This window comes from Orcinus orca, chromosome 9, assembly GCF_937001465.1.
Source record: "Orcinus orca chromosome 9, mOrcOrc1.1, whole genome shotgun sequence".
Lineage (NCBI taxonomy): Eukaryota > Metazoa > Chordata > Mammalia > Artiodactyla > Delphinidae > Orcinus > Orcinus orca.
This window is the reverse complement of record NC_064567.1, coordinates 39911647-39927538: the sequence shown is the minus strand read 5'-3', so window position 1 is coordinate 39927538 and position 15892 is coordinate 39911647. Positions and strand designations below refer to the sequence as shown.

Genomic DNA, 15892 nt, shown 5'->3' with positions numbered 1-15892 from the left:
CAAAAATACAAAACAGCATAATCTAAAAAAGAAAGATGTACTTGAACACCAAATTAGTTGGCAGAACTGTTCAATTTAGCTAGAAACAGAAATATTTATCTGCACATTAATATTCCAACTCTTAATATATGGCTGATTTTTTTTCAAGATCTAAAATATGCAGAAAAGTTCCCTGCTTGATGTTTTTATTTTAAAAAGTTTTATTCTGCATATTTATAAAGTTGAGTTTTTTTTTTTAATAACTGCAAAAGAAATTCAGTCACACCTAATGATTGATTAACAGAATGTAGTGGTGTACTATCTAAACAAATCGTGCTGATGTACCATAATAAATTGTCTATTAGTAAAGAAAATACACTTTAGGGCACAGCATCATATCACAAATTACAGTAAGGATACTTTGCAAGAATTTATTCAAACTAGAGAATTCTGAGTAACTGCATCTTTTGAATGAAGCACTTAAAAATGTAACAACTCTGGGGCTTCCCCAGTGGCGCAGTGGTTGAGAGTCCGCCTGCCAATGCAGGGGACATGGGTTTGTGCCCCAGTCCGGGAAGATCCCACATGCCGCGGAGCGGCTGGGCCCGTGAGCCATGGCCGCTGAGCCTGCGCGTCCTGAGCCTGTGCTCCGCAACGGGAGAGGCCACACAACAGTGAGAGGCCCGCGTACCGGGGGGAAAAAAAAAAAGTAAGAACTCCGTGCATCCTTTTTCTTAAAAAAATGACCTTGTGTGTGTCACAGAAGTGCTGCTTTATTGCTGCAGAGGTCAAAGTTCAAGGCTCAAGAGGTACAGGAGAGAATACAAAGGTAGCTTTAAGAAAACTGGTTTTATGTATAAAAAAGAAAGTTTATAAAACTTAATTTACAAACCAAGAACAAAGTAGTATGCATGCCTTATGTATAAGCATCCTTAAAACGTCAAAATTTTTGAAATGCATAGCCAGAAAACAAAAAACCACTACTGCCCCTTGCCAAAACCTGCATGATGTTTAGATCAACGTCACATATTATTTATATGATGAAGTCTTTCTAAATTTGACTTACCAATCTCCCTGACATGTAGGCATAAACAGCTTCCTTAGACTTATTTCCTTTTTAACTATCAGATAGAAAGTAGGAAATAGTCTGTGGTGGGGATAGCCTTCTACAACAAAAATCAGTTAATAGGTGGCGTAGCAGATAACTGGTAAATGGTACTGTCCATTGGAAACATGGAATGTTTTAAAGATTATATGAAGATCTATATCCTTCCCTAATCATTCTCAAGGTATCAAGGATATATTTGTTAAGAAGGTTCTTGATTTTAGGTGACCAGAACCAAGAAATTCTAAGTAGGCAAATTCAAAATATTCATCCAAACATTTATTGAGTTAATATTACATTGTCAAAGAAACGAAAGTGAATAAAAATTCTGCTTTCAAAAAGCATACAGTCCAGTTGAAGAGAAAGCTATGGATAACATCATGATATAAAACAGTGTAAACACTGTTACGGTGTTATAAAACAAGGCTCAGTGTTATAAGACAAAGCCCTGTAGGAAAAGAGAAAAAACAATTTTGACTGGTAAGAAGGGATGACATTCCAACAAAATCGAAATACAATTTTAACAGACTGGTTGAATTTAGAGAATAAAATAAGAAGACACAAAAACAAGTACCTGTCTAGCATGTTTGAGAAATGCTAAGAAGTCCAGTGTGGCTAGAACACAGGATGAACAGAATCACAGAGGATCATATACATGATAGTAACAAGTTTTGCTTAATTCTGTAGGTATTAAAGAGTGATTACAGATTTCTCAGCTAGGAAAGTTAGGTGGTGTGCAGGTGATACAGCTAGATCTATAGCTTAGGTAAAAAGCTGATAGCAGAGTCCAGGAAAATATGGAAGCAGGAGATTGAAAATATAGGTACTACTAGTTAAGAGGCTGCTATAAGAATGTAAGTAAGAAATAAAGTTGGTCAGAACCCCCAAATAAAATTTATTGGTTAACTGAGTTAGAGGGAACATTCTGAACTGAATATAGAAAAGCCAAGAAAGTATCTTAAATACTTATGATTTAGTAGTTTAAAGAAACACAACTAGTTTAAATTATTCCTGAGTAAACTATAACTTTAAATAGAAAATAACTGCAATGTACAACATATTTTATAATGACTTAAAAAGGCTATTTACATCTATATTATTTATTTTAAATACCAGCAAAATGCAACTTACAAATAACATCACATCAACTTTACCAATTATATACACATAATTTATGCAAAAATTTTAAGGAATTTTGCCCCACCCATAGCCACACAATAAGGACACCACTAATCAACTTTTTATAATTAGCTGACACACATTCATATACTAATTAATTTTATTAGCCTAAAAAAACTAAGTGACATATGGCCCCAAATAATCATCCATTTACAAAACAATTAGTATACTATTTGCTGTGTAGTCAACTAATATTTATTGAGCACCTCCTATTTTCTGGCACCAAAAACACATTTACTACCTTACAGAATTCAAAAAACCATCCTTCAAAATAGGTAACAGTATTTTTTATATAACAGATGAGAAAACTAAGAATCAGGCTGACAGGAATTTGCTTAATACCATAAAGAGCAACATATTTAATTATATTAACTGCCAATTCTAAGGGATCATCTATTTTTCACATTTGTGTTGCTACGACTATGTCTCTGCTTTTACGTTTCATTTTATTTCTATCACCATTATTTCTCTTTCCCACTTGTCTCTCCAAGGTTATCACCACCTATCTATAATTTCTTTTACTAAAATACATGTAAGTGGGAAGGTGTAACATTAAGTATTACTCTGTCATTCTGGAATTTTAAAACAACATATGCACACATTTTTAAAAGTTACACATATTAAATAGATAAAAACCATAATTTAAAAAAAGTATTAAAAAATTTAACCTCATTGAAATTTTTGGTTTATAAATATAACCTTAAATACAAGGTGTCAAGAAGCTTAAATGACTGTGTATTATGATGGTCTGCCACATATAAGGTACATATTCTTTCAAGTTTAAAGTACCTCTCCTAAGAACTGGGCTAATGGTTGATTCCTTATTTTAGTTCAATTGGAAAAGAATTGTAACTGGAGTATTTTCCTTTATAACACAGAAAACTGTAGCGCAAAGGCCAAGCAACACATAATTTAATAAATATTGAGAAGAATCCAACAGTTAGTAATATCAAATGCTAGCCAGCATCTAGTTTTATGTGAGTATAAGATTATCATATAGAAAACTCGTTCTATTAAAAGTATCTAATTAGAAAGGCAAGAAACTATAAAGAAACAGACTATGTTAGAGGTCTAGTTAAGTGCCCTCTTTTTACAGATTAGAGACTGAATATCTTGATAAGTAACTTGTCCAAGTCACATGTCAATGGTAGAACCAAGACTGACTCCTGAGGCTGATTTCTATTCTGGGCTCTTGTTTACCATATTCGTGTTCTCTCATTTTACGACTTAACCATATTATTTATTCACTACATTTTAACTTCAAATTTGGAAAATTAACAAGTAATGACACTTCTTCTACCCAACAACTCTCTAGTTTTTCTCAAAAATGAGCATTACAAGAACAGGACGCAGTTCATAACATTAGAGCACTTGCTTAGCTTCATTAAGATAAGAACTTTACACAGGAAAAAGTTCACTTTACATATAATTTGGTTTGGCAAACAAAAAGCTTACATAAAAGTCACAGCTTTAAAATCTCTTTAACCTACATCATAGTAACTTCATACGTTGTGAAATGGTTTTCTATAATCTTGACATTTTCTTCAGATAGCCGGTTTTCCTGTTTTAGCTGCCTTATAAGAGCTTCCAAAGACTTCAATCTTCCTAGAGTTTGTTGTTCTTGTAACTCAAGGAGAGTTATCTTTGAATGTAGTTTAGAGACTTTCTGCCAAAGATGTTCCTTACTTACATCTTGTCTGCAGTAAGAATGCTCAATCTGTAAAACTTCCATCTCATTGTCTACATCCTTATATGAGTCTTCAACATCTATGTCTTCTTCCATTTCCACCTTTTCTTTGTGGGCAGGTATAAAAGAATTAATTGTAGGTTTGGAATTTTCTGTAGGTACAAAAATGGCAATAACAGATTCTTTATTTGTGTTTAATTCTTCAACTCTTTGAGTAATTGTGCTGAACAAGAATGGATTTTCCTGTGCTGACTTAATTTCCACAGAATTATTTGTAAAGTGTGGGTTAGCAAGATGATTGGTAGTTATTTCAAGCACTTCTTGGGCTTCCAAAGACTGCTGAATACCTTCTGAATTTGAAGTTGTCAAAGTAATAGTTGTAGAATTTAGATTCTCAAAAGATGTGTGAAAACCACCTATACCTATGTCTTGACTAACTGATGTTTCCAAGGTAGGTTCTGATTTTCTGGTATCTTGTTTAAGCAGATTAAGAGTTAATACATTATTTTGTAAACTTTCTGTTTTTGTATCTGGTGGCTTTACCAAGGCAGATGAATCAAGTAATTCTGCATGCTCAGGGGGGACATCTGTGTCAACTGTATTCTTCTTTGGCTCATTTGATGAAAATGACTCTTCTGACTTGGCTTTTAGGCATACTTCTTTCTCATCTTTCAATTTTTTCTTCTGAGATTTTTTTTTGGAAGGGTCTTTCTCCTATAAAATAATATTTTCAAATTCTAATAAAGATGTCCTTACTAGGCTTATTCCCTTATTAGTTAGTGCTATTTCAGTACAACTATGAGCAGTATACTGGCCAAGCAAATTTATTCAGTTAAAAAAATGTTTTCAGTATATAACAGCTCAAAATATACTTGAAAACATTTTTTTAAAAAAATTATGCATAATCAATATATCAATATAATGGAAAAAAATCTCAGATCACTCACAAGACCAGTAAAATATCTAGATCATTAATTTACATTAATAACTTAACCTGATAATTTATGTATGTTATCCTTGGCTCCTCTGAAGCTATGCTTCAAAACGGTTTAAATCTTTAAAAAATTATTACACTTTCAGTAAAAGCACAAATTAGTTTTTCTTTTTCTCAAATATGTGTTTTCCCAGCAGTTACCTTTCCCTCTCATCCCCTCTACCTGATTACCTGCCACCCTGCAATCTGCCACCATGCTCAGCATTATCCCCTTCTCCCCTACTCCCTGCCTCCAATACCTGATTCTCTTCAGGCAAAGAAAATATTGTTGGAATTGCAGTTTGTTTCAAATAGCGAATACCCCATCTGATGTCAAGAGAGTCAGGAGTAAAATGGTCACTACACAGGAACTGGTATTTACTGGGAACCCATGAATCTCGCTTCATGTTCTTTAACCATTTTTCAAGTCTTTCTTTGTCATGTAGAGGAAACCTGAAAGTAAAAAAAGGAGAACTTTGCTATATTTTAACAATTTTGCCAGATTCCAGGCCTGCACATATAGGTAACCTATCAATCAAGTGCCATAAAAGCAAGACAACCACGCCTACCATACAACAGCATCTTCATGACAACTACTACCATATCATCTCTGCAGCAAAGAGGACTAAGATATGAGATGTGTAGCCAAAGCTTTTGTCTGAGAAGAGTGGCTTGTAATACATAACTCAGAGTTCCTTCAAGTAAAACCTGTTACTACAAAAGATAAAATCTATTCATATTTGCTATGGATTACATTTCTTTTTCATTCTGTTGTGTAGTTTGCCTAGAACTAGTGAAGAGCTTTGTAACTACAATGTCCTATTCAAATATATTTCATAGTAACATAACAAGTCAAACGGTTTCTGGTCTATAATTCAAGAAGTATTAAACTTCAGGCTCTTACATTAATATTTTTAAAATACAGAGATGTTAATTCAAACAAATGGTTTAGCTGACATAAATGAATACTCAATCTTATAAAACTTCTAATCCTCCATTCTCTTTACTAGAATCAGCCTCTATTCTACCCATTTGTAATTTAGTCCAATATTTCTAGTCTTCTACAGCTGGTAGATTGGGAACTCTAAAATTCAAGTGTTCAAGTTCTTAAAGAGAAATTGACACAAGAACTAAACGTGTTAAAGGACAGACTCAGATATTTTATAATATGAAACAAACAGAAAAGATAGAGAAAAGTAAAACAGCTCTTTATACGTGTTCTTCCTGTACTGAGTAACCTGGATTTTTAGAGTTGGCTTTAACGTACTACAATCTGTTTTATGGGTAAAACTGGACTAATGGCAGAATTTGACAGAAAACTTTATTCTACCAGTCTAATCAGGTTTGAGTTAAACTGAATTAAACAACAGTGATTTATACTTCTTTTGAAGATTTTACAAGAATACAGTCCAAGACACATACTACATAATAATTTCCTACTTATAAAAAAGTTACATAGGGTTTCCCTGGTGGCGCAGTGGTTGAGAGTCCGCCTGCCGATGCAGGGGACACGGGTTTGTGCCCTGGTCCGGTAAGATCCCACGTGCCGCGGAGCGGCTGGGCCCGTGAGCCATGGCCGCTGAGCCTGCGCGTCAGGAGCCTGTGCTCCGCAGCGGGAGAGGCCACAACAGTGAGAGGCCCGCGTACCGCAAAAAAAAACAAACAAAAAAAAAACACAAAAAAACCAAAAAACAGTAACATAGAAGGTTCTCATACAAAAAGCAGCTGTTATACATTCCTCCCAATCACAACCATTTATGCTTCGTAGTAGCACGATTTTCTAAAATAAATATTGATAACTTTGTAAGATGCTAGACGAAAAGAGTCTGGGTATTTTGTAGGAAATAATTTTTAACCCTGATATCCTTCCGTGGAAAACTCAGATTATCTACCTTTGGAAGTTTTTACCATAGGTATAATATTCATACATGGCTTGAAAATTTTTTAACCTTACATATATCAATGACTTAGGTTATAAGTATGATAGGCCTAACGAGAAAAGGCACTTAACGGCAAAAAGCATTTTCTTTTCAGAGGACTTGGAACTCTGTTATCCAGAGATAAGTTTATACCTTTTCTGTTATAGCTAAAATGAGAATATGCCTTTTACAAAAAAATTTTTTAAATGTAATTTCATGTATATGGATGCCATTTGTAAATTATTTCTATTGTACCTATATGTTATCAAACAATTAAAAAAATACACTTTGTGAATGTCTTTATTGGTAATTGTATTGCAATGCTTTCTTAACAGGTAAATCTCTAAGAACTCTCCTAGAATATGTTTCTGGAACAACTTAGTATCTCTACATTGGTTCAGTTTGTTTGACTGGTAATTTTGTTTCTCTGTCTTATTAATTCTCCCCAAAACATAAAATAATCACTGGTATAAACTGGTCACCATATGCATATATTCACTGAATTCTCAAATTAGTATAAATTTATTTTGTAGCTTGCTATAGTGTTAGCATGAGAAAATTCAATTCTTCAAGTTTGGTGCTATTAGGGGAATAAAACTAATTCAATGTTTAGTTTGCTGATTACACATGAAATTTCAAAAACTCACTTAAAAACTCCACTTTCAGTAAATTCATTTTGAGGAAAAAATTCTTTATAATTGTCTTCCTCCGGCATTATTATTTTTCACTCCTTAAAAATAGTAACCACGCAGTCCACAAAGATTAAAAGAATTTTTAGTCTGAGGTTATGACGCTCCCAAATCCAAGGCCAAGGAAATATGGGGTTAAATCAAGCTCAACATGATCCTTTGCTACAAACCTCCTCAGAGCCAGAGCCATTAATATACTAGCATATATTTCTCCCCCTAAAATATCTCTTTGCAACTTGTGGAAGGGCTTCGAGGAAGATAATCCTGGAAATATTGCCACATGGTGTGAATTATTTGGAGTCATCAGTTTTTTTATTAGTTAAGATAATGAAAAGCAGCTGAGTCATTAGTGAACAGAAAGCTTTAGGTCTAATGTCAAATAAGCTTCACAAAATAGCTAGTGAAAATTCAAAGAAAGTTAAAGACAACCAGGTTAGGGCTTAATTATTTTTAAATACAAGAAATAAAGCAAATAGAATAACATAAATACGTTGACTTTCATAAACACTAAGCACGTTATGAGTGCCAAACGCCATTTTATGTCTTTACACACTACGTGTGAATTAGGTATTACTAGTGTCTCCACTTTACAGATGGGAGGTCTTAGCTAGAAGGGTTAAATAATTTACGGCCAGTTATTCAGCTACAAAGTAGTGGAGCCAGTATTTGAACCTAAGTCTGGCTTTGGAGTCTGGCCTCTTACTTATTACACAATACTGCTTCACTATTCTTCCAAATAAAAATGGGTACTTCTCGGGTTCCACGAAAATATTTCGTGGCCGCAGTAATTTGGAATACAGGTATTCTCCACTTCTCCAAAGTTCGCTTTCTGCCACTTCACTTTTAGGAAAGTTAGGTCTAACAGGTACTGATGCCCGAACAAGATTTTCGCTTTCACCAAAAAAAAAAAAAAAAGCAGTTGCTTCCTCGCTTAGGAAAGGTTTCAGAGTAACGCTCTACGTTGGGAGGGCGGGAAAAACCTGTTAGCCCTGACTTACCCTGCTCTCTGAACGAATGGAGAGTATCTAGAGCCCTGAGCAGGAGGTAGGTTATAATTCTGGGTCTGCCACAAAACTTTCAAGGTCACTTACCTAACCTTTCTCAAAGCCCTCAGTTTCGTCAGGAGAAAGTGGAATTAAATAACAACTATGCGACCTAACTCACTGGAAGTGTAAGTTAACTTTAAGTGCACCTTCCCACTTGGCACGTCTGATGCACCTGAAGTGGTGGTTAAGGTCGTCAATGAGATGAGTTCCGGGGAGGGGGGGAAACGCTCTGAAAACCACGGAGCATCGCGCAAACGTGACTGCTTTAGGCGCCCTATGAACGCTCCAACAGGCCCCAACGCCTCGCCACACGCCCAGCGACCTCCCTAGAAATGTCAGAACATTTCCAGGTAAACTGAACTCGAGCCTTCGCGCCCTCCTCCCGCGTAGGGGCCGAACACGACCGCAGAACCAAGGCCGAATTTATAGAGCTGACAGGAGATACGCCAAACCCCAACCCCAAACGCCACAGAACTGCGACCCAGAGGCAAGCTGACGCTTCTGCGTTAGGGACAACTTACGGGTAAAAACTCAGCTTCCGGTCTTTACTGTTTCGTCCCCGGCGGTTCTTACAGCAAATCGCTGCGCAATAGCGGGGCATCGCTGCGGCGAGGCCACAGGAGACCTGGGCCGCCGACAGACACAGGCGGGCCTTCCTCGCTGAGGCGGAGCCGCAGATGCAGGCCGCCGGAGCCACTGCGCCTGCCCCAGGCTGGGCGGAACGGAAAAACGGTGCAACCCTCGACTCACTTCCGCTTCTGCCGGCTTCAGTACGGCCCTTTCGGGGGTTGGGGCAGGAAGTGACGCACAGGCCGAGCGGCAACAACAGTTTTCCACGTGCGCGTAGGGCGCCAGGGTCAGGTGGGGAGGCGGGAGCCAATAGGAAAGCGTTTCGTGTAGGTCTCCTCCTGAGGTGGTGGCGCGGGCAGCGGCCGGCCCGCCTGTGGGGAGTTGGCTGTGAGGGGACGCGGCGGCGACGGCAGGAGTGTGAGGTCGGTGGATAGGCAGCAGTGGGTGCGCACCAGCTCCCGGAGGCCACGGAGGCCGGGGTTGGGGGGGCCAAGCCGCGCAGCCTTGTGGAGTAGCTGGTCAGCACCGCCGGCGCCTCCGGTCTCTGAAGGAGCAGCTGCAGCTGGAGGGTGCGAATGAGGGATGAGGCCGGGGTCTCCGGGAGGGGGTTTAGGCCTCGGTGTCCGCCACGGTCGCCGGTAGGGCTTCGGGCTGCCTGGTGTTCTTGAGGAAGAGAATAGGAGAAAGGAGATGGCCTAAGCACAGTGTAGTGCGGTTTTTTTGGGGGGGTTGTGCCGCTGGCCTTCTCGGGTGTCGGGCAGCTGGACCCCGAGCCGCGGACAACCGGACGGCGGCGCAAGGTCTAACAGGGCGAGTCCAGCCCAACCAGCCCCCGGCTCTGGGGAGTAAGGGCCAGGCTTGCCGTCCGCCGGCTCTCGGGAATGAGGAGTCAGTATAACGCAACGGTCCGTCTTTTAGGAGAGTATGGTATATTCAACTTGAAACTGTGGAGTAAGGTTTGTGAAACTGGGAAGATGCCTCCCTGTCAGTTTTAGACCCGCCCTTTGACTAGGGATCAGTCACAGTACGCGCTTGGTTTGTATTCTTTAAACCAGGAGTTCGTACTTGATCCTTGGTTCGCGTGACTGTGAGTGACTCTCTGGGAAGAAGTAATCCATCTGCTAATTACGCTCTGAACAGGCCAACAGGAGAGGAACGCAGGCAGTTTGCACAAACCAGAGCGTCTTTCGTCCGCTGTTATGTCATCCTAGGTTCTTAAGGACTCCTGTGGTACGGTGTTCAACAAACAGGGTCGTTTGAATCCCAAGTCATTTAATCTGTACTCTCAAGAATTCTCAGTTGAATTCTAGGTTCAAACTTCTTTAAGGTTAGAGAAACATTTTAACGACTCCTGAGAAGTTAGAAAGAATTTACCTTATCTAAAGTACAAACTATGAAAGTTCATTTTTCTGGCAGCCTTCGCAGAAATCTTAAATTCTATTAATTATGAGTTTTTAACAAAATTCATTTATCCATGCTTTTTTGTTAAATATTTGGGATCTTACAGTTATAAAAAAAGAGAGATTACATTCTATTGTGTTGCGTTGTCAATATTATGTAATATTGAGATTCTCTGTGTGCAATCCTTGGCTCACCTTGCTGAAATGAAAACTGAAAGTTTCTTAGGGAGGGAAGATTACTGCTAATTTAGATATACTGGGCTGATTACCTTGGTAATATACTTTTTTACCATTAAGTTAAAGTTTTTAAAAAATCCCTTTAGAATATGAATTCTAGAAGGGAAGATTGAGATATTGAGATCATTTTAAGCTATATTTTTGTAACTACTGTGTTTATGGCCAGAGTGTTAGTGGAAAGGCAAAGCCAAGAAAGATTTTTCTTAATTTGGTTGAATTATATTTGCTCTCAAGATTACAACCAATTTAGGGATAGTGCAGCCTGTATAAGTGAAATAACATGGAAATAGATACAAGATACACTATATATGCTTAACATTTTGATACTGCATTAGTATACTTTGAATCCTAAAAGCTCATTCAGTTTCTTTTAAAAGAAAAATCTTAAGATTAGTTCCATGGATATTTTTTTTTCTTTTCTTTTTTAGGATATTAGAAATGGCTACTCCCCAGTCAGTTTTCATCTTTGCAATCTGCATTTTAATGATAACTGAATTAATTTTGGCCTCAAAAAGTTACTATGATATCTTAGGTGTGCCAAAGTCAGCATCAGAGCGCCAAATCAAGAAGGCCTTTCACAAGTTGGCCATGAAGTACCATCCTGATAAAAATAAGAGTCCTGATGCTGAAGCAAAATTCAGAGAGATTGCAGAAGGTACGTAAATGACTATCTTCAAGGTCTCGCAGATATTAACTAGTAAAGGTGAATGATACCTAAGAAGTTTGTATGTATTTGAAGGTTTTGTGGAGGCGGGAGGGAGAGTGGGATCTACACATGAATATAGTGAGAGTGAGATTCTCAAGGCTATTATAACGTATTTTGATTCTAGATGTGTGGAAGTATATATTTTTTGGCATTCAGATCTGAAAATGTTGAAAATGTATTATTTCATTCTTTTGTTATTTATAAAGTTGCTTATTGTTTCTATGTCAAAAGGAATTTTAGATACCCAAAACTTATGAATTAATTTAAGAAAGTTTTTATGAATTATGGAGATTAAATATAAAAATATTAATCATAAAAAGATTAAATAGACTCTAAAATGCCTTGGTCTTTTTTCTTCCTCACTTGGTCTACATCTCAAAGCCACATTTGTCTTTAAAGGAAAAGTATGAAACAAGTTTTGCCTTAAGACTAATTCTAAAACAAATTGCATCTCTTGAGCATTTAGTAATTAATGGTGGGTGGAGGTACCTGAGTAGGGAGTTGGAGTTAAACATTTACTTCAACTAGTAAGTGAAAAATGAATTCCTCTGAATTTGCTCATTAAATTCTTTCATACAAGTGATGATTTTGCACAAATAATAACTCTGAAATTGTTGCTCCCATATTTATTTGTATTAATAGTAGCATTTATCAAATATTTATTGGTTATTTACTAGAGGCAGGCATTGTGCTAACTGCTGATAGTGTGCAGTGAATAAGACAGTATTTGCCTTTTGTGACTTCTAACTTTTATGTTAGTAGCATTTGGTTTTATTTGTGATGTGAAATACTTTCATAAAATAAATTTAAGAGGTTTGGGTATATGTAATTTTGATTACTTTCAATTACTAAAGTATTTTTATTTCTTTCAGCATATGAAACACTCTCAGATGCTAATAGGCGAAAAGAATATGATACACTTGGACATAGTGCTTTTACTAATGGTAAAGGACAAAGAGCTAGTGGAAGTCCTTTTGAGCAGTCATTTAACTTCAATTTTGATGACTTATTTAAAGACTTTGGTTTTTTTGGTCAAAACCAAAACACTCGGTCCAAGAAGCATTTTGAAAATCACTTCCAGGCACGCCAGGATGGTTCCAGTAGACAAAGGCACCATTTCCAGGAGTTTTCTTTTGGAGGTGGGTTGTTTGATGACATGTTTGAAGATATGGAGAAAATGTTTTCTTTTAGTGGTTTTGACACCACCACCAATCGACATACAGTACAGACTGAAAATAGCTTCCATGGATCTAGCAAGCACTGTAGGACTGTCACTCAACGAAAAGGAAATATGGTTACTACATACACTGACTGTTCAGGGCAGTAGTTTGTCCTTTTTCTGTTCTCTTTAAACCCAACTAGTTGACTCTTCTTCAATATCTTTGATGCAGAACCAATTTTTTGTGAACTATTTTGACAAGTGCATGATTTCACTTAACTTGATATAGCTATCAAATATATTTAAATTGTTTTTGAGAAATTCAGCGACATTCAGTTAGTAGAGAAATAGCTAATTATTAATTTCCCTGATTAGGCAAGTTTCTTTAAAAAAAAGATATTATAATTCTGCCTGGTCTTTTTTCTCTACCTGCCCTTGGGCTTATTAACATGACCAGTTTTATTACCAAGGAAAAAATGAGTTTGCCTGATAAATATTTAAAGGTTAAATTTTAAAAGTCATTGTAGATTTAAATTGTGTGAACTTGAATGATTTTTTTTGCAGTGAAACCTTTGCTAATTTAAAATTGCATGCTCTGTAGCATCTCTGACTTGGGTCACAAAATATGTGAAACTGTATAATTGAGTCGTTCAGCAAAGGATAGCAAGCAGTATCTTGGTTAATTTCCACTGAAAGCTTCAGAAAGGTATGGTTTAATATTTACCAGAGAACCATGCAGAAGAATTTGAGTGAAGGAAATGATTGTATTGCTCATAGTCATTTAGACTCAAAGAAAGTTGAAAACTTAACATTGTCCAGAGTTTGTTACATGTTTGGTCCCTGGCTAATGATTTTGTAGTGTTGAAATCATAGCTATTTTACACATATTTTCACATTTCTTCCTTAATTGTTGACGCTCTAGATTTTAGTATGGATTTATGTTTTTTTGTGTGTGTGTGGTTTTTCTTCTTTGCCCTCATCTTTAGAGATTGACTAATACCTCATTCTGTTTATAAAAACAGCCAGTAATTTCTGTGCAACCTTATTATGTGCAATATTTTTAATTCCTAAGAAATGTGTGCTTTTGTTTTCAGATAGACATTTCTTTAGTTCCGCACTTTTCCGTGTTATACTCCACATGAGTATTAATCCTATGGATACATATTAAAACTAGTAAATATCTCATACACCCTTGTGAGTGAGAGAAATATAATATTCACAATATGATGTTCTCTGTTGTCATTTTATTGTTAAAAGTTTAGTCAGCAATTCTGGAGATAAGACGGGTATATAAGCAATTGGGCTGCTTATACTGATCATAGACCATATTCTAGAAGTTACTTTTCACTAACCTGAAACCCTGAGGTGACCTTGTTAGATTGCCATTTAGTAATTTCTCTTGCTTTCTTATCGTCCTCCATCCTCCTTCCCTCACAGATTTTGGTAGCTTGAAGAATTTGTTAATTATAATTTTGGTGTATTTGTTTGCTAGGAACAAGTATTCTTGCCCCTGCTGCTTTCCTCTTTAGGCCTGGTTGGGAAAAAGCAGACTTTGCATGAAGCTTTATTTGTTAGTGATCATCTTTAATTTGACATCTGTGAAGAAAATGAATTTATTCTATTATGTTTATTCACCTTAATTATTTCCTGAAAGTTATACCTACTACTTTTGTTTGATAATAAGAAAATAGCCATACGTTGTATTTTGGTCTGAGGATTATCTGTGGCCTATTAAACAGAACAAATGAGGCAAAAAAAAAAATTTTTTTTTTCAAATGACGATGAACTTTAAGGATTATTTTAATGTTGTTAGCATCTGTACCCTTGATTATCTTTCTTGTTTTTCCCATTTTAAACATTTATTTGAACCCCTTCTTTTTTTTTAACCTCCCATTTGGCTCTTTGGCGTACTTTTTACAAGGAAAAATGTACCATGAATCATAACTCTTATGATACAAACTAAATATAAAGACGCTTAGGTAATCTACAGGTGTGTGTGTGTGAGTAGTTAGTTATATAAGCAACTAGAAATTAGACCAGTAATCAACATGAAAGTTTCCTCAGTAATTTAAAATTTTTCTTCTTTATAGTTTATACGGGTTGAATGCACAAGGAGAATGGTAAACTCCTGTAGTTATGAAATGACCAAGACAGTAGCTTAATCTACACTCCCTACACAAGTCAACATGTGAAATCTATCACTTTTTTTTCTTTGGCGTAAAATAGTAATATTCATAACATGACTTAATCTTTTTCTTGAACTAATTTCTCTAATTCTTCATGTTTTCTGGATTGAGTATGTCTTGCATTGTATGCTATAGTGCATGTGGTAGGCGTGAAATTCTTTTGGTGCTCCAGATTGGTAGGTAGTTTTGTGCTTTAAATTTCAGGTCCAATTCTGAGATCAGTCCATGAAAATTTAGGTTGCCCAAGGTCAATTAAGAATTTGTACAGGGTTTCCCTGGTGGCACAGTGGTTGAGAGTCCGCCTGCCGATGCAGGGGACACGGGTTCATGCCGCGGAGTGGCTGGGCCCGTGAGCCATGGCTGCTGAGCCTGCGCGTCCGGAGCCTGTGCTCCGCAACGGGAGAGGCCACAACAGTGAGAGGGCCGTGTACCACAAAAAAAAAAAAAAAAAGAAAAGAATTCGTACAATCCTGGGGTAGTTATTCTAATTTTTTTGAAGTAAAAGCAAATAAAAACACACTAGAGGAAAATGAGACTATTGCCAAACAGAATAAAGAAGAGATTGGTATCAGCAGTAGGTCTCTAAGGTTTTATATTTTTCATGTTAATGCTGGCATCTTTAGTCCCAGGTGACAGGTTGAATAAAATCAGTCATGATTGTTTCCCCTCTTGGTCCCAATGACAGAAAATATAATAATGAAGTTGTAAACATGCTGTAAAACACCATACAGAAGTTTTGAGGCATGATATACAGGAAAAGGTATAAAGCAGAAGAAATTGAATTGAGAGGGAAATCAGAGAACCACAGTCAAGGTGTCCTGGAGAAGCTTTTAAGTCTCAGATTTTTAAGGGGGGTGGGGAAGGGGAAGCAAAGTGAAAGAATGGGCCAGAGTAGAACTTCATGGGGAACCCTTGCCCTTTTCTCTCCCCTTCAGGTAAACTGTTGACTGCTTTTTCTGCAGGTCAGGGACTTAGGATAACTTCGAAGAAAGAGATTATCCCTGGGCAGGCTCCCCATTTGAGGGTATTGAGATGCCAAAAAAAGAGCAGAGGTGAA

The 15892-nt window shown here is 36.9% G+C and overlaps 2 protein-coding genes across 5 annotated transcripts; one reads left to right on the top strand and one right to left on the bottom strand.

Moving 5' to 3' along the window:
* Nucleotides 1-1341: 1341 nt before the first annotated feature.
* THAP5 (THAP domain containing 5) lies at nucleotides 1342-9302 on the bottom strand. Of its 2 annotated transcripts, none has more exons than XM_004269893.3 (3): nucleotides 9099-9302; nucleotides 5184-5376; nucleotides 1342-4664 (listed from the first exon to the last, which is right to left on the bottom strand). In XM_004269893.3, exons 1-3 carry the CDS (start codon nucleotides 9176-9178, stop codon nucleotides 3750-3752), a joined length of 1188 nt encoding a protein of 395 aa, XP_004269941.1. In that variant the 5' UTR covers nucleotides 9179-9302; the 3' UTR covers nucleotides 1342-3749. The 2 variants fall into 2 exon arrangements, with proteins under 2 accessions (XP_004269941.1, XP_049571181.1); XM_049715224.1 differs by lacking the exon at nucleotides 9099-9302 and adding an exon at nucleotides 8623-8885.
* DNAJB9 (DnaJ heat shock protein family (Hsp40) member B9) lies at nucleotides 8950-14638 on the top strand. 3 transcript variants are annotated; one of them, XM_033428270.2, is made up of 3 exons: nucleotides 8950-9100; nucleotides 11213-11439; nucleotides 12363-14638. In XM_033428270.2, the coding sequence occupies exons 2-3, from the start codon at nucleotides 11223-11225 to the stop codon at nucleotides 12815-12817; spliced, it is 672 nt and encodes a 223-aa protein (XP_033284161.1). In that variant the 5' UTR covers nucleotides 8950-9100; nucleotides 11213-11222; the 3' UTR covers nucleotides 12818-14638. The 3 variants fall into 3 exon arrangements, with proteins under 3 accessions (XP_033284161.1, XP_004269940.1, XP_012388516.1); XM_004269892.4 differs by lacking the exon at nucleotides 8950-9100 and adding an exon at nucleotides 9427-9569 and having other exon boundaries at nucleotides 12363-14419; XM_012533062.3 differs by lacking the exon at nucleotides 8950-9100 and adding an exon at nucleotides 9460-9716 and having other exon boundaries at nucleotides 12363-14419.
* The last annotated feature ends 1254 nt before the right edge of the window (nucleotides 14639-15892 follow it).